Source organism: Pogona vitticeps, chromosome 12 (assembly GCF_051106095.1).
Source record: "Pogona vitticeps strain Pit_001003342236 chromosome 12, PviZW2.1, whole genome shotgun sequence".
In the NCBI taxonomy this organism is placed as follows: Eukaryota; Metazoa; Chordata; class Lepidosauria; order Squamata; family Agamidae; genus Pogona; species Pogona vitticeps.
In genome coordinates this window covers 11,572,831-11,596,381 of record NC_135794.1, presented here as the reverse complement: position 1 = coordinate 11,596,381, position 23,551 = coordinate 11,572,831, and the positions used below count along the sequence as shown (strand labels likewise).

Genomic DNA, 23,551 nt, shown 5'->3' with positions numbered 1-23,551 from the left:
TGGGGGGGGAGGGGGGTCCAGGAGCCACCTTGCAAAGTTGGTATATTATAACACAGGTGCATATCTGGATGAGAATATCAAATGTAAGAGAACCACATTTAGCTGATGAGGCCAAAATCTAAGATACAGCCAAGAATGAGCCACAATGCGACCACGTCCGGAGCAGAGTCCGGAAGGGTCTTTTAGGTGACTGTGCCAATAACATGGACAATGCAATTCAATGCAGACAAATGTACAAAGAAATACATTAGGGGGCAACAAACTAAATATTGAGAGTACAGATTACATGGAACAGTCATGCAGCGTACTGACCAGGAAAGGGGTTTAGGGGTTATTGTAGAAAAATCCTTGAAGCCATCAGCCCAGTGTGTGGCTGCAGTAAAAAAGGCAAACAGGATACTGGGGTACATCAACAACGGGATACAATACAAAGCAAGAGAAGTGACACTAACTGTACATTGCATGGACCATATCACAGCTCTGCTTATGCCCTACAGGAAGGAGGGCAGGGAAGATGGAGCCCTTCAGTCATATAGTGGAAACAGAGGCAATTGCCATCATTTTTGCATTGGGATTTGTGGCAGTGGACATAATACAGAGAATCCAGGTCAGCTGTGGCGGGGAGGATTCCTAGCATTAAACACTAACCATCATACTTTCCACTTTCTCTTTCACTAGATTAAATGCCGCAGGAAGAGAATGGAAGCAAGAATCAGCTTGGGACAGTTTTAGGATGCTATCAGTTGGGATTGGGGGCCCAAGTAGAAATGGATTCACAAAGACATTAGAGCTAAGAGGCAAACAATCCATCTTGCGAGTTGCACGGATGAAGACTGCACATCGTGAAGCGCTCTACGGGGTGCTGAATACTATGAAGCACTCTGCTGTGCTCTGTTAAACATTTTGTGTACAGAAAAAATTACAGAGGAAGGTTTGAGGAAATCTAGACCCTTAGCACCATTTCTGCTAAATATCACAAATCTCCCAGAAAGACTCTTCCCTCTGTTGACTACACCACCCCGTCCTCTGCCTTTTGGACGGAGGAATACATTATGTTTGGCTGCTTTGGCCTTTACAAGGTCTCTGATGAGCCAGTGAGCTCTATTTTGGAAGCCACCACTGGCAACAAAGATAGGCAAAGTGCAGGGATTATTTGGACAAGGGCCTTAGTAAATCCAAAATTGGCAGGAACTGTCTTGGAAATCATGATATGCTTCTAAAAAACAGAGACCACACTGCATCACCTGCAAAACACGTTCCATCCAGCAACTGAAACATATTTCCAAAGTGTTGAGCCACAGCAGAATACATTATTGAAGTGATAATAGGGAAAAATTCAGACTTTGGTTGTACAGTACCAGGGCTACTGTTTTATACGATTATTTTAAAAAATGTAATATTGTTAATCTATAAAGAACCCGCTAGTTCTCAATGCAATAATTCCTTGTTGGCATTAATAAACAGGATTTTATAAGGATCTATTCAATGCTGTATGCTACAACGTCTTAGCAAGCACCTTTATTAGCCTATAGCTAATATCTTGGTCTTTGGGGCTGGTAGCACCTCTCTCCACTGCAACCACAGTGGGCTACCAGAGCAGGTTGATAATACTGTATATGAGTTTTTAGGGGGCCAAATTAAATGTTAAGACGAATTAGACTAGGGGACCTAAGCAGATCTGAAAATATTTAACTCATTAGCAAATATGTCAGTTCCCTACCAGAACTGAAATGGGACAGTAGGATGATCTGAACTGAGATGATGACAGGGATGAGAGAGAAAGCTTTTACTATTGACCCTGCTTTTTGTGAGAAAACTGGGGCTAGCTTGATTAGAATGCAGTGCGTGGGCATTCTGAATTCAAGTTCCCCTGCCAGCTTAGCTCCCAGGCTCTCAGTATAGCTCACACACTTCTATACCTAATGTTACTGTAGCTGGGAAGCTACCTGTCCGTCATTGCTGTATCAGCATGTCATCTGCCAATAGCGTGACGGAAGGTGGGACATAAGGGGTGGAGCCAATGTATATAAGGGGAGTGAATGGGTGTGAGTGTTTTAGATAGGGACTGGTTAGGGACCGGTTAGGGTGCTAGGGTTTGTTATTGTGAAGAACTGTGCTATATAGTAAGGGTCTGTGAGAGACTGTGTGAGTGAGTGATACTTTATTATAGTTATTGCCTTTTTATTTGAGTTATTAAAGTGATTTACCATTCCTTTTGTTGTAACCAATAAACACAAGTTTTTATTTTCAAAATCATTTATTAGTTTGAAGAGTCATTTGAGGGAATGGTTGGTGGCAGCGTGAATAGAGTGTGTGAGAGTGACGTGACACCTCCTTTGTGATGTGTGAGGAGGCTGTCACACCTACTACTTACTAAAAATAAAAAAAAATAAGCAAAGTATTCTCCTCCAGATGCCTTCTAGAACTGTAGGTGGCAGCTTCTCCCAAGTGAGCAATGAAGACTTTGTGTATTTTTGTAGACATGGAGAAAATCCTGTTCCTGACCATTGTAAAAGGAATAGCTCCCCTCTTAGGTCACCATGCTTCCATTTCATTTCATTGTTTCTAGCTTGTGGACTACCACTAATTCAGGAGTATTTTCTGTTTTTCTGCGTTCTGATCATACAGTAGATTTCCTTTATTGTTCACCTGCTATACTTACAGTGGTCCCAGATTACGTATTATGATCCTGATTTGAACAGATCTCACCTGGGAACCTTCATCCCAAAAGATTCTGTCAGCTATTTACCGTATTTTTCCCATGTATAAGACACCCCCATGTATAAGACACCCCCCACTTTTCTAACCCCAAATTAAGAAATATAAATGGGGCTTAGCAAATGGAGGGGAAAGCAGGGATCAAAGCCCTGCAGGATCACTTTGATCCCTGCTTTCCCCTCCACTTATTTCCTCAGCTTACTTCTGTGTATAAGATGACCCTCAATTTTTATTCTAAAGATTTTAGACAAAAGTATAGTCTTATATACAGAAAAATATGGTATATTTTGTTAGCAAAGTTAAAGGAGGTGGGGGGTACAGAACAAAATATTGTGGCAACATAAAGCCTACCACATTTGTGTTAATGTGAGCTTTTGAAATATTTTGTCTTTTGCTTTTCTCATTTTCTTCCTTTTTCGGTATCTCTCACCACACTCTTAATTCTGTCAACATGCTAACCCAGCTACCTCTTTGAAATTCATATTATGAGTACCTTTCAACTATCATTCAGTCATGGTTAGAAAAAATTCAAGAATGCCAATAATATGAGAGGCTGTCGCAACAGCCCTAATTTCTTCAGTAACTTCCACTTTCTTGCTTTAGGCCTATGTTAAATATGTTGCTCAGTATCTGCAAAGCGACGAACAATAAGTTGCTTCCAGCTTATTGAGGCACAAATAGGATTTTTGCAGTATGTAGGCTATTCAAGTGGTTTACCATTTTCTCCCACCCTCCATGGCAGAATGGAGCGCTGAACCCATGTAGGTCTCGACTGCTATTTATACTACACCATGCAGGCTGTCAAGGCTAGACCAGTTCTGGTATTTTGACGTCTGCTTCAGCACCCTTGTATTTTAACTGCTGTTAACATGTTCCAGCAATAATGTCTGAAGTCACAGCTCCCTCCTCATCACTTCTAGGGCTGTAACTAGGGTGGAGCAACTGGCCCCCAGGCACCCAAATCCAGAGGTGATTCTACTGATGAGTCTTAGGAAAATACAGGGAAATACCTCCTGGGCCTATTCTCTTACTTTTTCTGGAATGCATATACTTTCTTTTGGGGAGGACAACATATTCTCACCCTTCTTTTTCATGGGGTGCTCGCACCTTTGCCTCAGGGTGGAGAGGGTGGAAGACGGTGCCACTTGCACCAGGCACCAAATTAACTAGTTACCACTCTGAACACTGTGGTCCACTTACACAACTGGTGTATCAATTTAGATTAGAAATGAGGATCACAATCCTTGGATGTTGCATCGGAGCCCCTCCTCTTTTGATTACATACACAGGGTGAAGAGAATGTTAACCTGCTGAAGACGGGCCTCCTTTCGAGCTTGTTTCTAGGCCCACAGATACCACAACAGACTCCTAAGCTATTTATTTTGATTCAGAAAGTATTGTCAGCAAAAGCATTGGCAAAAAAGGAAGGAAAGACGAACTATTATAGCACCTTAAAGAATAAAAAAAATTCAGTGTGAGTTTTCATAGATGAAACTGTTTCCTCAGACATGGGGAGTGCTCATATTTAGACCATCTGTAGTTATACATACCTCGTGGTGGTGTGGGTCATGACCAGTGAGGAGAAAGACGACAGGCAAATTGACAGCACATTGGTAACACAGAAACTGGACTGCCAAAGCTATTAATTACTTAAAATTGCAGGCATTATCCAGGGTTTGCCAGGTAGGTTTGGCTTCAATCCATGAAAGCCCATCTTGGGGACAAATATTAGTCTTTAAGATGCCACAATATTTTATTCCTTTTTTCATTTCATACCTTTTCCATTTTTTGCCTTTAATTTTGCCAGGTTGCTGAAGCAGGAGAACATGGCTGCCTCTTTGGAAGTGTTGTTGTTTTTCCATAATTCAAGCATTTGATTGATTGATTGATTGATTGATTGATTGATTGATTGATTGATTGATTGATTGATTGATTGACTGACTGACTGACTGACTGACTGACTGATTGATTGATTGATTGATTGATTGATTGATTGCAATTTTACCCCACCAATCTAGTCAATTGACTACTCTGGGCGGCTTCCAACATATATAATAACAATATAAAATATAACAAGATTTTAGACATCATATTAGGAATAATTAGAAAGACTAAGGGCTTGTCTACACATGGCAACTGGAGCAGGCTGGAGTCAGTTAAATAGAGTCATTAGGAGGTCTGGTATGCCATCTAGTATGATTCTCATATCCAGATGGCATATGGACCTCAAGAAACCCTATCTTGTCTGCATCTATCAATTTGCTAATATCATGAAATGGCTTAAGAAGAGAGCCAGTTCAAGATACTGGCAAATTAAACACACCCTCAGCGCAGTGGAGGGGCTGAGGAAGTGGGGGGGGGAATAAGTGTGCATTGGACAGCAAATATACACTGCATATACACTTTAAAAAAGAGAAAAGAAAATTTAAAAAGAGAATAAAAATAAAAAAAGAATTTAAAAAAAGAGAAAGAGAAAGCTGGAAGCTTTTGTTTGCTTTTCTCTTAAAGGTCTGGTTTGAAAGCCGCAGTTGAATTGGAGAGAAAAGCAAACAAAAGCTTCCAGCAGAAAACTTCCCATTTGCCTTCCATTTTTTTAAAATGAGGAAATTTCTTTTCATTTCCCTGGCCCCTCCATACAGCCGAGGAAGTGGTTAATTTGGCAATATCCTGAAGTGGCTTTTTTCTTAAGCCACTTCACAATACGTACTACCAAATTGACAGGGAAGGGTCACTTTTGGTTCATTTCCACCAATCACATGCACTGAAAACAGACCAAACCAAAATGATCCCAACTACACCAAAAAACCAGAAGTGCCTAAGAGGGACCAGAAAGGTTATGAGAAATAAGGATCTCAGGACAATTTGGATCACTCCAGCGATTGTATCATGTAACTGCTATCAAAAGGAGTGATCCAACTCATTCCCCCACAGCAGCCCAAACAATGAGCTAAAACCTGTCTGATCACACAATAAATCTAACTCTTGGTCTCTGCAACCTGGATTGCAGACAATTCAGTCTTCTTCCTGCTGCTGAAAGTGCCTTCTCTGTATTCTTCTACAGATCAACAGTCATTCAAAAAAATTATGCTCAAATAAACCTTAACAAATTACCAGCTTTCCAAACGTGGCAAGTGAGTCATTTAAATATGGAGGATTTCATCCATTTACTTTAGTAAAATGCAGAAGCTGGGCTACTAATAGGTACAGTGGTGCCTCGCACAACGATGTTAATTGGTTCAAAAAAAAACCCTGTTCTGTGAAACACCATTTCCCATAGGAATGCATTGAAAACCGGTTAATCCGTTCCAATTGGAACGGATTGCCGTCCTTAAGCGAAAATCCCCATAGGAAACATCGTTGAGGGAAACGCGGTTCCCCAACTGAAATGCATTGAAGCCGACTCAATGCATTTGAATGGGTTTGCGAAGTCCCTTTTCGCTCCTGTAAAAGTGCCTTAAACTGTTTGAAAAGTGTTTTAAATGCTTGCAATCGTTAGCCCACTTCCTGAAACGTACGCAAACTTAATTTGGTGTTGTTCTGAGGCGTCCTTAATTTTTGGTGATTTTTTTTCTCTCATTGAACTCTATTGAACTGTCCGTCCAATGCATTTCAATGAGAGAAAAAACAAAAAATCACCAAAAATTAAGGACGCCTCAGAACAACACCAAATTAAGTTTGCATAGGTTTCAGGAGGTGGGCTAACAATAGCAAGCATTTAAAACACTTTTCAAACAGTTTAAGGCACTTTTACAGGAACGAAAAGGGACATCGTTGTGCGAAAATTCCCCATAGGAAACATCATTGTGTGAGGCGGCAAATTTTTCAGGAAAAGTCATCATTGTGTGAATTTATCATTGTGTGAGGCACTCGTTGTGTGAGGCACCACTGTACATTTATGAGTATGCCCTGCACTATTGCCAGTTGTTTTCCAAGCTCAATTCAAAGTATTTATTTATTTATTTATTTATTTATTTATTTATTTATTTATTTATTTATTTATTTATTTATTTATTTATTTATTTATTTATTTATTTATTTATTTATTTATTTATTTATCTGAATACTTTAAGATTTTTATGTATGATTTTGTTTATCATATACTACCTTGATTATATTTATACAAAGGTGGTATATAAAATAAAATAAACATATCAATAACAAGGAATAAATAAGTTAAAACCTCCTCCAGATCTATCAGTCTGTGAGTACCTCACCTATCATGAAGATTGTATATCTATAAAAGAACTGAAAACGCTTTTCATTGGAGTCAGCTGTACACACGTTATCTACGCTCTGCAAGTGAATGTACCCCTCCGTTTACTCCTCAGGGAAAATGAATTTTCTCCTCCATTCAAGGGCACAGGTGGCCCCAGCTGCCCTATCATACCTACATTGTCCCCTTTAGAATCATCCCAGGAAATAACTAGTTCTGGCTGTTATCATGCATTTATTTGCTGCTCCTAATCAGAATTTATTCTCCATTGAGCCTGAGGGTAGGACAAGAACCAATGGGTGGAAACTTGTCAGAGGGAGATCCCACCTGGAAATAAGGAGCAATTTCCTGATGGTGAGAACCACTGAACAGTAAAACAGCTTGCCTCCTGGTGTTGTGGGTGCCCCATCGCTGGAGGTTTTTCAAGAAAAGATTGTACAGCCATCTGTCCAGGATGGTAGGAGGTCTCCTGCCTTGGGCAGGGGGTTGGACTAGAAGACCTCCAAGGTCCCTTCCAACCCTATGACAATTATATGATTCTAATCTGCTTTAGCCCCTGCTCAATGCAGGAATACAAATCAAAGAATATCTGCCAGGTGGTTGTCTAAATTTCTCTTGAATGTTAGAGCACTCAACAGTGTTAGAGCACTCAACACCTCTCGAGATAATTGATTCCCTTGCTATATGGATATAGCCGTTATGAAGTATTTCCTGATATTCAACTGAAATCTGACTTCCTGTAACCTGCACTCTGGAATGATTGAGAATAGTTCCTCCCCTTCCTCTGTATGACAGCTTTTTGAGTATTTGAAAAGTGTTATCATATAATCCCTCAGTCTTCTTTTCTCAAGGCTAAACATGCCCAGTTCTTTCAGTCTTTCCTCATAAGGGTTGGTTTTCTGCACCCTGATCATCCTTGTTGCCCTCCTCTGATCTTGTTCCAATTTGTTGGCATCCTTCTTGAAGTGCACTGTTCAGAATTGGCCACAGAACTCAAGGTGTGGCCTAACCCAGTGCCAAATAGAGGGGAACAAGTACCGTATGGGATTTGGAGACTATACTTCTGTTAATGCATTCTAAAATAGTATTTGCCTTCTAAAAGGTCACATCACACTGTTAGCTCATATTTACCTTGAGATCTATGATGACTCCAATATCCTTCATGATACTGCTGAGCCAGGTATCTCCCACCTTGCAACTTTGTGTTTGTTTGGTTTTTTCCCTCGGTGCAGTACTTTGCACTTATCCCTGTTAAATTTTAATCTGTTGTTTTTAGCCTAGTGCTCAAGCCTATCTAAATCATTTTGAATTTTGTTTCCGTCTTCCAGGGTATTAGTCACCCAATTTTGTGTCATCTGCAAATTTGATTAGCATTTCCTGCACTCCCTCATCCAGGTCATTAGTGAAAATGTTGAAGAGCACAGGGCCCAGGGCTAGGCCCTGGGGTACCCCACTTGTTACTTCCACCCAGTTTGAAAATGAGCCATTCATCATCACCCTCTGAGTATGATTCTGTAGCCAATACTCTTGGATGCAGTTCTTCTGCCCTGGGGATTTGAACTCGTTCAAGGAAGTAAGGTACTCCTCAACTCTTTGTTTATCAATCTCCAGCTGCTGTCCTGTCCCTCCACTTCACATTTGTGTCATAGTCTGTCCTTTGGGAAAATACTGAGCTAAAATATGAATTCAGCAGTTCTGCTTTTTCTTTGTGTTCAGTTATCATTTTTCCATCTCCATTGAGTAGCTGAGACCTTATTTCTTTTTCTTTTGCTTTTCCTCTATAAATACCTGAAGAATGCTTTTTTGTTGCTTTTAGTGTTTCTGGCTAACCTCAGGTCATTCTCAGCTTTTTTCCTAATGCCATCCCTGCAATTCCTTGCTACTTGTTTATATTCTCCCTTTGTCGCTTGGCCTCCTTTCCACTTCCACTTACAGGTGTACAATTTTGTTTCCCCTTTTTGCATTTCACAAAATCAATCATCTTTAAAAATGCATCAGGTTTTCACACAAACTGCAAATTAATCCAGATATTTTCATTTGCTGCTGCTTCACTTTGCATCCTATTTATTTTACTCACTTACTACTTACTGCTGTTCTGCTCATACTGGGCAAGGTACATGTGAGCAGCGCTCAGGAGAAATATCTGGACAATTCTTAAACTATAGGTAGATCAACAGCAAGAGATTTTCTGATATAACTATAGTTCTCAAATTATTTGTTACAGATTCCAGTAACATGAATTTCAATGGAAGCAGGATTGCAGCCTCCCCAATCTCCACTGCAACGGAACAAAAATACTGGCTGAAAGTCATGACTTTTCTGTGAAAGCCCATAGTCTGTAACTAGAAACGGGCTGAAGAAGCAGAAATGCAACTGTAATGGAAATTAGATCAGGCTTGAGTTGGTGACTGTATACTGTTTGAGGTACAATACAATGGCGGTAACCATGTTTTGGAAATCCTGTACAACTGCAACTGTACAAACAGGGTTTTCAGCATAGAACTCACCATTTGATGAAATGAACTCGTTTATTTCCCTGAAGGACAACAAACCCGAAAGGAGTGAATGCTAGAAAGGCAGCATTTCCAGACACATCCTGAAACACAGCAAGTGTACTCATTACATGAGACAAAGTCTACAATGCAATCCCAAACAACTCTCTATATTTCACCTTAGGTGTGCAAACATCCTTTGTCACCACTCATCTGGATTAGAGGTAACAGATGCATGCACACCTACAAACATCTATTCATTTTTTTCTACTCTTCTAGGAAAAGAAGTGTTCGTCACTCCAGGAAAACTGTGGTATCTCTCCTCCCCAACAACCTTTATGTAAAGATGTCTGCAGACCTCTGTTATTCAGATATTAGTCTTCACTTCAGAGCCATGAACTGGTCCGTTCATATGTCACAAGAGAGCATCCTTAGTCCAGGTCATGGGTAACTATTCTTGATTGGCAGTCACTGCCTGGGACCTCAAGCAGAAGAAGGTTTTTGTTGTTGTTGTTGTTTTGCTGCCATCTGCTGCCTGATCCCACCTTCTACATACACCTTTTGGGGTAGGGTACTTTATACAGGTACTAAAAGTGATATTTTTTCTGGGCAGCTTTAGCAGGGTTTCTTTTTCCCACCTTGTGGTACCATCCTTTTCCTTCCTAGCCTTCAATTTCTTACCAACCATCAGAAAGCTGCTATAGAAGACCTCTAGAATGGAACTGCAAGTTGAACAGCTAAACGCATCTTTCTTTTTGTGAAATTAAGCCCCAATACTTTCCTGACACAGAAGGGAGCTGGGTTTGCATGAATCCCTAAATAGATTTATACCTCCCATGAGGCTAATAACAGGACAATCCCTTCCGGTAATTTCTTACAAGCCTGCTACCTTACATCAGAGTCCACACAATTAACTCTGCACCCAAATGTGTTTCGCTTCCTATAAGCTTTTGGTGGTTAATCAGGGTTTCCTCTTATCAAAATCTTCTTCTTCAGACATAAGAATACAAATACATATCCCCTGTATTTGTTCCATGGTGGTGAGATTCACAACCAAGTAGAGGATACAGATAATAGACAAATTGGCAGTCGTTCATAAGATAGGAGGAGGACCATCAGGCTGTTAATAGCACATCCAAGCTGGGGTGATAAATTAGGCAGACCTGGCTGTCACAGGAATGCTAAGAATTGTTAATGACACACAGATCAGAGCCTGTCAATGGAGATAACCACATTCGATCCATAAGATATTACAGAAAGATGAGTCATTAATATATGCAGTGCGCAAGGAAGTCTTGATATCTTTTCAGGTCCTTATTGCTGTGCTGGGACTTGTTTAGGTAGCCAAATTCTATGGTCTCCTCTTGAGTCTCCTTTTGTCATTCCTTTTTTCTACAATATCCACTTTGAGATCCATTATAGAGTGCCCTGGGAATTTGAACTGTTCGAAACTAGTTTCTCTGTGTTGTCATTCCTGGTGTCAAGTTTATAGCCATTCATTTTTCTGTGCAAGGATCATCCTGTTTGCCTTACACAGGACATTAATCCTCTAAAGTGATGTATGCCTTCTTCTGCCAGCAGCACTCCTGTGTTTTCTACATAGGGCAAATATGACTATCCCTGCACACAATGAATGCATTCAAATCTGACATTAGAAATGGTGACACAGAGAAACCAGTTGATGGTCTGATTATACTAAATTTTGTTTTACTGCTGTTTTATCTACCATCAGTGGTCACTTTGCCTAGAAAGGCAAGAGGTAGCAGTAGATCAGGAGCACCATTGCCAAGCTTCAGCTGGAACGCCAACCACATACTTATCTTAGAGAAGGCTAATTTGGCCACAGCAATCTATGTCTTAATTAGACTACTGTAATGCATTATACTTGCATCTGCTCTTGAAAAGCTACAGGTAGTGTTTGAAATGTGGTGGCCAGATTATTGTCTGGTATACATTAGGTATTTAGTTGTTCTGGGATGGCCTGTGGATGGGGTGGGGATGCCTTATTCCAACATTTTAGGGGCAGCCCCCAATTCCAGTCACAAGCTGGCACCATTATCAGTCTTGACCACTGCTTCCAGTTTGCTTCTGACCTCTGTTCCAAAATGCTGGTTTTGACTGACAAAGCCCTAAATGGCTTAGGGCCAAGGCATGCTCAAAACTGACTTTTTCTTATAAGAAAATGAATGAGACCAATGAAGTAAGACACACAATACAATACAAGCACATGTACAAACACACACAAACACAAACATTGAGATCTGCTCAAGCAAGCTTGAATGCCGTGGATTGAAGACAAAGCTCAAGAGGGATGGTCAAAACCACCACGATGATAATGATGTTTCAAATCCTGCTGGAAGGAAGGACAAAGGGCTGAAAGGCCCTAATTTGTTTCTATGTGAGGCAAATTGTCTAGTTATTAGACTTTACTGGGTCCAATTTGTTTCTTTTATTTGCCTGGATCTATATCTATGTCGTTCAGTGGCTTTAGTCCAAGGGAAAAAATTGGAGTTAAAAAAAGAAACAGCCTACAATCGACAATTCCCATGTGACTGAGATGTTTCTTGTGTATACAAATATGTAGATATTCCCTAATGATTCATGCTATAATTTGTTAACACTAAATAGAAATAACCTGCTGACAGTCAACAATGATTTTAGTGAGATTACACAAAGGTACTTGAAAACAAGAGACGAAAAATAATTTTATGTACAAATCTGTGTTAATATAAATTTAAATCCTCTCTAGATGTTGGTTAAACATTAAACAAATCATCTAAAAGAGCTCACACAGTTCTTTCAGATAGAGAACTGAAGAGTCAAATGCCTTTTTACTGTAGAATCCTCCTTTGATCACTTTGATTAAATGTTACCGTATAAAATTCTGAAAAGGATACAATTGCAATATTGCTTCTACCGAAGTAAATCAACAATTTAAATCATGGCTTAACAAAGCAACTTGTACGCCAGAATGCTGTCATCATTTGTGCTGCACCGATTGTGGAAGGAGCCCAGCCGGCAGTTCCCCGCCTCCCTGCACTGTTGACCATTCTGGCAAGGAGGCGGGATGCTGATGTCCGTGCACACCGTGCCACGAGTAGTAAGTGGACTGGCTAGTTCTTGGGGGTGGATCCAAAGGGACTGGCCATCTGTGCTGGAGATATTCATATCCGTCTCCCCCGGGAGGCAAGTACGAATATCCCATCTCTACTCATTGTGCCTCACCAGATACCTCCTGCCATCTCTCTACAGTTCTGTTATTTTCTTATCCTCTGCTACTAGCCTCCACTGTGTATTTAATTATAAAATATCCCAATCCACATGGAATGATCATGGCTGAACGCAATGATATAGCACAAATTTAGAAGAAATCTACATAAGACCTGAAGAGCTGAAATAACAAACAACATCAAGATGATGCTATGGTTGTGTACCTTGCATGGATGTGGGTCAACGCCATACGTCTCCAAGGTCTGGGCTTTCTTTAAAAAGTTTAGTTCTGAAGTAGCTGGCGTCTGGCCACTGGGGAAGGAAAAAGAACAAGAGGAACAGGCTTGAATTAATACATCCCCAGTAGGTCACTAATAGTTCAGAGCACCAATTCATAGGAACACAAAATATAGACTGAGAGATTACAAAACCGAAAGAAAGATCCATTGCCTATCACATTCCTGCTTGTTGTAAGGTAAAGGTAAAGGTTCCCCTTGACAATTTTTGTCCAGTCGTGTCCGACTCTAGGGGGCGGTGCTCATCCCCGTTTCCAAGCCATAGAGCCAGCGTTTGTCCGAAGACAATCTTCCGTGGTCACATGGCCAGTGCGACTTAGACACGGAACGCTGTTACCTTCCCACCGAGGTGGTCCCTATTTATCTACTCGCATTTGCATGCTTTCGAACCGCTAGGTTGGCGGGAGCTGGGACATGCAACAGGCGCTCACTCTGTCGCGTGGATTCAATCTTATGACTGCTTGGTCTTCTGATCCTGCAGCATAGGCTTCTGCGGTTTAGCCCGCAGTGCCACAACGTCCCCCTGATTGTTGTACAGCTGTTAAAATTATAACCTGTGTTCAGGAATTGAACATAGTGGTGAAAAGGGAAGACTGTAGCATGCCTTCTCAACAGGGTTGCTGCCGTTCCATTATGCCTCCTTGTGGAATCCGGGACTGCCCATCCTTTCATTTTTCAGGTGCACAAAAGTACATTGGAAGGGAGCCTGGGGAATGAAACACATCACATTCCACTCGGATTGGCTATTAGTAATGCAGGCTGTTGGGGTGTCTGAAATTCTTTGGGATCTCCATGATTCTGAAGCATAATTCCCTTTGGCCCACCTGTGCCCCTTATTGCTATCATGGGTACCAGATTTGATAACTCTTTGAAGGAAGGAGTATTTACAACCTCATCAGTTCCTGTTTAATATTGCAACATCATCTCTGAGATGATTATTTGTCTGTGTGTCTTTAGACAGATAGGTAGCAGGCAACAAAGATATTCACAATGTATTTAGAAGTCTGTGTGAATTTAGTCCCACTGGTAAATGTAAATATATTTTTGTCTCACCCAGGGGATGAAGAGGGTTTTATTAATCCAAAGGACATTGCACTGTTATTGATAAAAATTCTCTGAGTCTCTCCTCTCTGTGTCTGAACAATTCCAAGGTCAAAAACATCTCCTTTTCATGCAAGAAAGCAGCCAGCAGTAGCAGCAGCAATAGGCCCTGGGCCCCCAATCTGACTAAAGAGGCATTTAGCCATAGATTTTGATTGAGGACATTTCCTGGTGTGCTGGGAAGGGGCACACGTATGGATTTTCATTGTGCAGCAAAGAACAGAAGCCCTTGTACAGGCTCGATACCAAGCCAGATCTTACCTAAGCTCAATCCTGTGGATCTCTGCAATTTTTCTTTCCAGTTTTTCTGAATGTTTAGGGAAGAACTGGAACTTGGAGCTGTACCCCTCAGGATGCTTTCCAGGGTCATAGTCGCCAATCTCCGCTGACAGAAGAGAGAAAGTGGGGTGGGGGGAAGGGAGGGAGGGAGGGAGAAAACAGCAGTCACTCTCTGGCAGCTTGTGTGCCTAAGCAAGTCTGATCTTTGCTCTGTCTCGTCAGGGGTTGTGGTCGGCAAAGTCTCTCCAGGATGCTAGGGCAAGGAAAGACCTGATGTAACACAAGCCCGGCAGTCAACTTAAAACATCCCCATTCTGATTGTATACTGACGGGATAGCTCAGTGAATTAAGTACAGTGGTGCCCCGCTTGACGATTACCCTGCTCCACGACGAACTCACTTCACGATGAGGTTTTGTGATTGCTATTGCGATCGCAAAATGATGATTGAATGGGGAAAATCCGTTTTACGACGATCGGTTCCCTGATTCAGGAACCGATTCTTCGCATTACGACAATCAAAAACAGCTGATTGTCGGGTTTCAAAATGGCCACCTGCTGTTTTCCGGACCTATTTCTTTAAGACAGCGACCGAAAATGACTTCCCCTATAGAGGATCTTCGCTGGACGATGAGGTATTTCGCCCATTGGAACGCATTGAAACGGTTTTCAATGCATTTCAATGGGTTTTTTCTTTTGCTTGACGCCAATATCGCTTAACAGCGATTTTAACGGAATGGATTATCGTCGTCAAGCGGGGCACTACTGTACTGTATCTGGCTGCAGAACTAGAGGTTGGGAGTTTCATTCTCCACTGTGCCTCCCAGAAGAGCCAGCCTGGGTGACCTTGGGCAAGCTTCACAGTCCCAGGATTGCTCCCAGAAGACGGGAATGAGTAGTCCCTACCTTAAAAACCCTGAAAAGTGTTGCCATGAGTCGAACTGGCTTTACAGCACATTGTTGTTGTTATGCACTATAAAAATTATAGAAAGGTGGAGGACCGCAGGCAGTTAATGCTGATAACTAAAGGAACATTTATTTGGTCCTTACTGCAAATTAGTGACAGAAGGGATACGCCCATATGGCTTAGATGGTGACCAGTATGGTGTCATTTCCATTTGAGATTCAATGACCTGTTGTAACTTATGTAATCAGTATTGATAATGAAAAGCAAATTAATCCTGTCAAGAGATATTACCTTGAAGGATATAGGCAGCTAACAGAGCAGCATCGGATGTCTTGCAGAGCAAGCGGCCATGGTACAGATCTCTTTTGATCTGCAAGAAGACGAGATACCTGACAAAAGAATCACAGCAGGAAATTAGTGCCTCACATGGCATCCAGGGCAGAATAAATGTCCATACTAAGTTCAGACAAGGAGCCTGCAGGTAATGAGGACTTCTTTCTCACATCTTCCATTTGCAGAATCAGAGGACAACCTCTTTTTAACAAAGATCAGTACTTGCCAGTATTAAAAGGGTCTGAACCATATGATACGAGTTAGCTTTCTGCTTTTCTGCAAGGATGCCAACCACACTGTCACTCTGCTACCCGGGCTTATAATACGCAGGCCCCAGAGTCAGCCCTGTGGAATTGTTCTCTTTGCTATCCAGCATTTTTAAAGGTGAAGTTAAAGTTAGCCGAGTTAATTGCTGCATTTCAAAGGATTTAACCAATTAAGACACACCGCTTACCACCCCTCTTCCCCTAGTAAAACAGTGCTCCATCACTACACTTTGGGACCTCCATTACATATGAAGAATTTAATTTGGTTCCAAAAAAACCAAAGGATTTGCCTGAATCCTTAGTAGGCAAAACCAGTTTTTGTTAAATGAACCTGAAAACAGCTCCCAAGCTAAGAAACGAGCAGATCTAATGCAAACACCTCAACAAAAAACAGAGGATAGACTGTTCTCCTGAATCCTAGTCTGTTACTCTATCCACTACACCTCAGTGGGTATCCTCAATGAAATTACAGGAGCTAAAATAGGTTCGTTCCAATTTCAAACTTTCTATTTATTTATTAATTATTCAATTTATACCCCTCTCCTCTAGACAGAGTCTACTCGGGGCGGCTTACAAAGAAGAACAAAACATTATAAAATACAATCAAAATACAAATCATCAAAATATATGTAAATCAATATATTCGCGAAGGCTTTCACAGCCGGGATCTAATGGTTGTTGTGGGTCTCTGTGGCCGGCATCTTCAGAGGACAGCTCTCTGCAAAAGAGCACAGAGTGCTGCCCTCTGAAGATGCCTGGCCACAGAGACTGGCGAAACGTTAGGAAGAACAACCTTCAGAACACGGTCAAAGAGCCCGAAAAACCCACAACAACCATTATATGTAAATCAATCACATAATTATATCAGCAAATAAGGAGATCAAGATGGGAAAAAAAGCTGAAGAAAAAAGAAAATCAGGTGTTGACTGAAGGGAAGGCTTGCCTGAAGAGCCAGGTCTTTAAATGACTCTTTAAGAAACAATGATTGCTGGGTTGTAAGGAATGGAGAGATAATCGAGATCTTCCTCACATGTGCAATATGAGCGGGATAATATCCCAAGTGGCAGTGAAACAGTTACATAAATTGGGACCCATATTATCCAAGAATAATCCACTGCCTCTCTGTCACAAGATTGTCATTAACTGATCCTTCTCTTGCTTAGTGATTGTGTTGGTTTCCTTTGATTGCCTTCAGTGGCCATGTCCCCTTGATGATACTTCAGTTCCCCTCATAAGCATTGACAACTCTCAAGGTGCTGACCTCCGACTATTCCTGATTACCATATTTCACGAAAACTTAATACCAGACACAGCTGCTATTAACCATTTCACAATCAAATTCAGATTTATTGAGTGCATAATACCGAGGTGGCTGAAAGAAATGTTAAAATATAAAATCAGCATAGAAAAAGAATTAAAAATAATGTGTATAAGAATGAGATGCCAACCTGAGATCCATGCCCCTATTCAGCTGCCAGTTCTGGGGGAAACTGAAAAAGATGTGGCACCTTGCCAATACCAACCAATTTGCAGCTATGCCAATGGGTTACAGAGGAAGTGTGAAAGCAGCACAGCACGGTTATCAAGCTGCTAATGACTGTCTGGACCAACTCATCAACTGGGCTGATCTCACTGATCAGACTTCTCGTAGGGGAAGGAATCCTTCACTTTGCCTACGTGCCTGCTACCGTCCCTCAAACAACCCATTCAAATTAGTTTAGAAGTAGATTAAGTTGCTTCCTGGCTTTTTAGAGTGAGATGGGGACATCTCAGTTCATCCCAAATCAACCATACTTAAACAGAGTCTGGCTACTTAGTGATAAGGGGAGCACATTCTACACAGAGAGAGATATGTTTGCTGTATTTGCATTTCAAAAATGGAATCCTGAGACAGTGTGATGAATGAATCCGCTCCCACAGTATTTTCGAGGTGCATGTATTTGCCTGCCACTGTCATATCTGTTTGCCACCAGGAAATTAATCTAAATTCATAAACCATAGCTCACCATCCTATGCATGGGGCGTTAGGTGAGGGAGCAGAGGGGGAGGGGGGAGGGATGGCAAAAAGAAATGCAGAAGGTACAAAAATGATGTGATAGAAATCTCCCCCTCCCAACTGTAGCTAACTATGAAAAGGATTTTGTCCCACAGGTTCACTGCCTGTCTTGGTAAGTGTCACTTTCCCTAAACCTCTGTGTGCTACGGGACAGCTGAGAGGAGAAGCGTGGAATCACAGAAGTGCAGAAAGGATCATCTAGCCAATGCAGGAAACTCACAACTCGGCATCGCTGAGTGGGACTGGGAAAGGATACAGAGGACGCCTACTGCCCAGTTGCAGGCCATCTGTGTCAACGGCTGGTAGATGGCTATCCAACCTTGAACAGCTTCAATGACAAGAGAGTTCATCCCCCCCCCCCCCCGGTACTCTGTTTTACTCTCTAACAGCTCAGGAAGTTCTTTCTAATATTTTTAGTCAAAATATCTGCTTTTGTAATTTGAATCCCCTGGTTTAGGTTCTATTTTGGGAATCCACAGAAAACACTGGGAGTTGCTCAAAACAAGCTTGCCACAACATCCATGTGGCAGCATTTCAGATGTTTGAAGAGGGTTATCATATCTCCAAACCTTCTGTTTCCCAGCCTAAGTATAACCCAATTGTTCCTCATAAGGTTTTGGTTCCAGATTATCTTGTTCATTTTCCTCCAGACAAATGTTAGTTTCCTCTTTTCCCTCTTAAATCCAGTATCTTCTTTTGATCTTAACGCTACTGTTGGTGCAGCTCGGAATGGCATTAGCTTGTTTTGCTGCTGTATCACACTGTTGACTCATGTTTAGCATGTGGCCAACAAAGGGCTCTTCAGCATGGAGCATTTTTTCCCTGCTCGTTGTTGCATTTGGTGCAAACAAGCATGGAGTGGATTGGGATTTGCATCCAAATGTCTCTTTTTAAAAAAAAAAAACATTCTGCTGCCTGATCTGCTTTCTCTCCTACTAATCTACTTCAGCCCCTTTGCACAGCACCACTGCAAGAAAAAAGTATTAATTTTAAAGAACAGCCACATTTCAATTCTGGACAAATGTCTCAGGAACCTTAAATACTGAATGAGGCAGCATTTGAAAGAAGAGTCACGGAATACGGAAGGTTGAGTGAAGACAAACTAAATAAACAATGGACATACATTTTCTCAGGGGACATGCTGACAGACAGTGAAGAGGATGTGTTCAGAGGAATGACAGCTGGACATCATTTATTTATGAGCAATCTTGTTTACTTTCTTGACAAACCTCATTCTTTTTAAAATATATTTTGACATGAGACCAAACAAACCACACAGGATCTTCTTGTAAATTCCAGGTCAGTGGTTAGGCTAAGGAAAACTGATTAAAGATAATGTTTTATTGGAAAATGCAAAAGTCTGGATTTCAGCTGCGAGACAGGAGTTTGACCTGCAGGAATTGCTCAAACTATAACGCTAGGATCCTAAATAGTTCTATCTCAAAATTCATTCAGAAACAACTAAATTTGAACAGAGAGAAAACTTCACCTTTGTTTTTTCTCATGACCACCTATGAAGGTAACTGAATTTCATCTTCCCATCATATTTGAAATATAGTTAGGATTTCATTTCACACAACAATTCAAAAGTTATAAAAACTCAAAATCTAAGAGCAATTTGCTTTCTTCAGGAATGTTTGTACTTTTCCCCTGCTCAAAACATCATTAGGTCATTTGCACACATGATTTGCACTATATGAAGAAAGGACTCATGTTTCATTTACTGGCAAGTGCAGAAGAGGCTCAGCAAAAATAAGATCCTGTCTGGCAATTATGTCACCTTGTCTAGCAAATAAGCGAGTTCGCATTTTTGCATTTAGTAAAACCTATTTGCCTTGCCTGCCTCCTAGTTACAATAAGTCTCAATCAAATCCTCATTCTAAAAAAAGGACAGCTTCAGGAAAGACTTCCTCTCTGTCTTCAGTAATCTTCAATGACCAAATATCAGTCCCACATGATGAGGACAGCTGCTTTTTTGTGAGATACACACCATGTAACAAAGACCACCCTCCTCTTATATGTTACGAAGGAACATATGGCAGGAACTACCGGCAGAAGCCTGCAAGGCATAGAGTTGCCCCTCAAGAATTGAATCTTAGATTCTTATCTACCCACTTTGGGACACAAGAGACATAATTTCAGCTTCAGAATAATTTGGTGGGACTGGACAAGCAAAGACACATCAAGAATTCTGCTGTACCTAAATCCCATGAGCTAGAGAAGCATTTGCTCCAATCTATGGTTGTAAGATCTAAACACAGGACAGCTCGCCAGGTCCGAAAGAAAAGAAGGGAGAGTCAGAGATATTATTACTAGAGATGGGGACAAAGTGCCAAAATGGCACTTTGTCTTGCTTCATAGGTCCATGAATTGCACCCCCAGTGACCCGAGGAACAACGAATCAGTTCATCATTTGTCGAGTCTTTTTTTCTTTCCCTGCTCTTGCTGTACCCTGGGGCATAGCAAGAGGAGGGAAAGCAGGGATCAAAGCGATTGTGCAGCCACTACTGCAGGATTACTTTGATCCCTTTCCCTCTCCTTTTACTAAGCTTAGCAAGAAGGGGAAAGCAGGGATCAATGTGCATCCATGACTGCAGGATTACTTTGATCCCTTTCCCCCTCCTCTTGTTAAGCCCCGCAGGGCTTAGCAAGAAGGGGGAAAGCAGGGATGAAAGTAATCTTGCAGAAGCTGGGGGATCCCTTTGATCCCTTCCCTCCTCTTCCTATGCCGCTCAGGCATAGGGAGGAAAGAGGAACCAAGCCATCCCTCAGCCCTGGGGGTGGGATTCCCTTAGGGCAGGCTTTAGCAAGACACCTGAAGGGAAACCCCCTCTCTGCTAATGGCCTCGAGGAACAGCTGACCCGTCGGGGCATAAGCAGATAGGGAACAAAGGGACGAATACAAAAGGGTCATATTTGTTGCTTCATATTCGTTGGGGTCTCTGGATCCCAAGAATATGAAGCAACAAATATCTGACAAATCAGGGATATTTAATCAATATCATGATTTGCTTTTTATATTCATCCCCATGTTTAATTATTACTTTTGTGGCAGGCAAAGCAAGTAACTTCAAAATTGGTGCCAGAAAACAAAGTCAGGGTGCAACCACATTGGTAAAAAAATATTCTGGAATTGGGACGAGTTGCTTCACATTTTTCCCCACTGACCATGTGATGGAAAAGGAAATGCAAACTAGCCCAGAGTAAACCATAGTTTTTGCCTCCACTCCTGGGACTCCTGCGTTAAAAATATATACATATCCATTTGTATTCATTCATATGGTGTGATCATGTGATGAGAAAAGCTGCTGCACAAGCACACACTCACAGGATCAGCAAGCAAAATCTCTCTCTATCAGCAACAATTTTCTTTTAATTTTTTTTTCTTTTCTTAAGGTAGCTGCAGCTAAGCCAGGAAACGAGAGGAGGAAACCCTCTTTTACAGCTTATTATGTAGTTCCCTTGTAAACATGCCTCATGCAGGGCTACAACAGAGCTGCAAACTACCTACAAAGAAGGCTTTCTGCTTTTTTCTCTGAGTGGCCCAGTTAATACAAACAGTCCTGGGGAAACTTGAATTCCCTTATGCAACTTCACAGCAAGTGAATATGAATGAATTCATACAATCACTGTGTAGTTATACCCTCAGACAGTAGGGTACTGTTGCAAGTCATTAATAACCAAAACAAATTCCTTTGGTTGGCCTGCCCAAGGATGGAACATGGACAACCAATCTTACCTGGTGATTTCCTCTTTCAGGGCAGCGGGATCTGTTGGGTAGAATTTCACCCGGAAGCACATGGTAAATGGAGGCTGTGCTGCAGAAGAGAACAACTGCATTGTCATGTTGACTGGGTAATCAACAACAGCCTGTTTCAGTAGCTGGCAGACCTCAGAACAATGCCCTGTTTCATTCTATCTAACTCTGTCTCCAAACATGGCCCTAATATTATACTCAACTGGAGGGTATGTAGGCTTGGTGGCTCTGACTGTCTTTCACCAGTACAGGCTGATAGGCATCTATAGCTCTACCTGGACAGGGATGAATTTGCAACTGTTGTTTATACCCTGTGTTCACTCTTGCCATGGATTATATCTGAGGTTGCCTTTGAAAAAACAGACTTTCTGGTGGAATTGAATGTTTTGATCCTTAAAACCCAAAACTATCTTGAGCTACTCCAGGTTCTGAATACACTACCTATGAAAGAAACTGATTTGCTGAAATCAGAGCTGAAAGTTCTTGAAACTAGGAGAGAAAATTCCCAGACCAAAACAATACCGTGCAGCCCTCCTGCAAAAGCCCATGAATGAGATGGGGTCATTGCACAGTCCAAGCCTTGCCTGGAAGCATCCATACACTCAGGAATACCCTTGTCACATTCCTCCTGTTTGTTGTACCACACTAGGACATGGTTCAGTTCAAATGAAGCCCTGCCACAACACTTTGAGTAATATACTACTTACATCGCAGTTGCTTCACAATAGACTTGGTAAATTCCAACCAGTGCTAAAATAAAGAAGAAACATTTTTTAAAAGAAGAAAGCAAAAGTTTAGCCACAAAAAAATTAAGAGTTCCCTAAGGGATGACAGTGTAACTAACTCCAAAACAAATGGGACAGTTGTAGGCACCTGGCTGTGGAGCCAGAGGTTGGGAGTTCAATTCCTCACTGTGTCTCTTTGACAGGGGCTGGACTAGATGATCCCACAGGGTCCCTTTCAGCTTTGCAGTTTTAAGCTGCTGCTGATGTTTTAACTATCTCTCAGTTTCCTTTTCATAATGAAACAAAGTCATGGGAGATTGCAGATTTGACTGGAGAAAAACCAAAATAGGACTAATTAATGCTCTGGCCCCATGCCACAAGAGCGCAGTCTTCTTTGGTTACTGTGGATGTGTGTTGATGTGTATGATGGTTCTTCAGGGAAGCAAAGGCCCACACGCTTTACCACCTGCTTCCTTCTACAGACATGATGAACCCACCTTCTAAAGGAATGTGACCAAAGAGGCTTTCAGCATGATGTCACTCAACTGCTGCCTGATTAGGGACAGCAGAAATCTCTGTGTTTTTGAGGCTCCCAGACATTTTGTATCACAAAGGGCTGTCATCCTGCTTAATCTCTCTGACTGTGGTGGTACCTTCTCATCTTTCTACTGAGGATTACCTACTAAAGGGAAAGAAGGGCCCCTAATAAGAAGGAAAGCTAAGTATCTTCACCACCACTGCCAAACAAATAAGCCTACCACCGAAGTTAGCATAACAGCCCTGTTTTGTTTTGTTTTGCATAAAACAGTCGTTCTGCTTTTGCTGCCCCCACAGTAGAAAAGGCTGGCTTACAAATCATACTAACACCCACTTTAGCTTATGGAAGTTACTAGGCTTTGCACATTGGGACCCTCTGAAAACAATATTTCCCTGGGACTCACCCTCTGCTTATCTGGGTCTACAAAGCGGATTCCAAAGTAGTCTTTCTCCAGGAGGTTTAAGTGATGGCAAAGGAGATCAAAGAGATACTGGCCCTTGGCATCTCTCTGCAAAACAAAGGGACAGCATTAATCAAGACATGAGACAAAAACTACTGGATCTGGCAGAAAGGGCTGCTAGAAGCTAGGCCTTGGAGGCCGGTCCAGATGGCTATTTCAAATCAAAGGAATACAGTATGCCCATACATATGCACAGATGACC

The 23,551-nt window shown here is 41.6% G+C and overlaps 1 protein-coding gene across 7 annotated transcripts in view; it reads right to left on the bottom strand.

The window, feature by feature from the left end:
• The window catches only part of FRMD5 (FERM domain containing 5), a 198,790-nt gene that overhangs the window by 12,535 nt on the left and 162,704 nt on the right, over nucleotides 1–23,551 (bottom strand). For 2 of the 7 annotated variants that reach the window (XM_072982123.2, XM_072982125.2), the window contains exons 2-8: nucleotides 23,293–23,397; nucleotides 22,334–22,376; nucleotides 21,609–21,687; nucleotides 15,506–15,603; nucleotides 14,292–14,415; nucleotides 12,858–12,945; nucleotides 9,439–9,527 (exon numbers count right to left, since the gene is read on the bottom strand). In XM_072982123.2, coding sequence (XP_072838224.1) covers nucleotides 9,439–9,527; nucleotides 12,858–12,945; nucleotides 14,292–14,415; nucleotides 15,506–15,603; nucleotides 21,609–21,687; nucleotides 22,334–22,376; nucleotides 23,293–23,397 — 626 coding nt within the window. Of the gene's footprint in view, nucleotides 1–312; nucleotides 2,822–9,438; nucleotides 9,528–12,857; nucleotides 12,946–14,291; nucleotides 14,416–15,505; nucleotides 15,604–21,608; nucleotides 21,688–22,333; nucleotides 22,377–23,292; nucleotides 23,398–23,551 lie in introns of those variants that run through there. The other 5 variants (XM_072982124.2, XM_078380843.1, XM_020812193.3 and 2 more) reach the window with 4 other exon arrangements.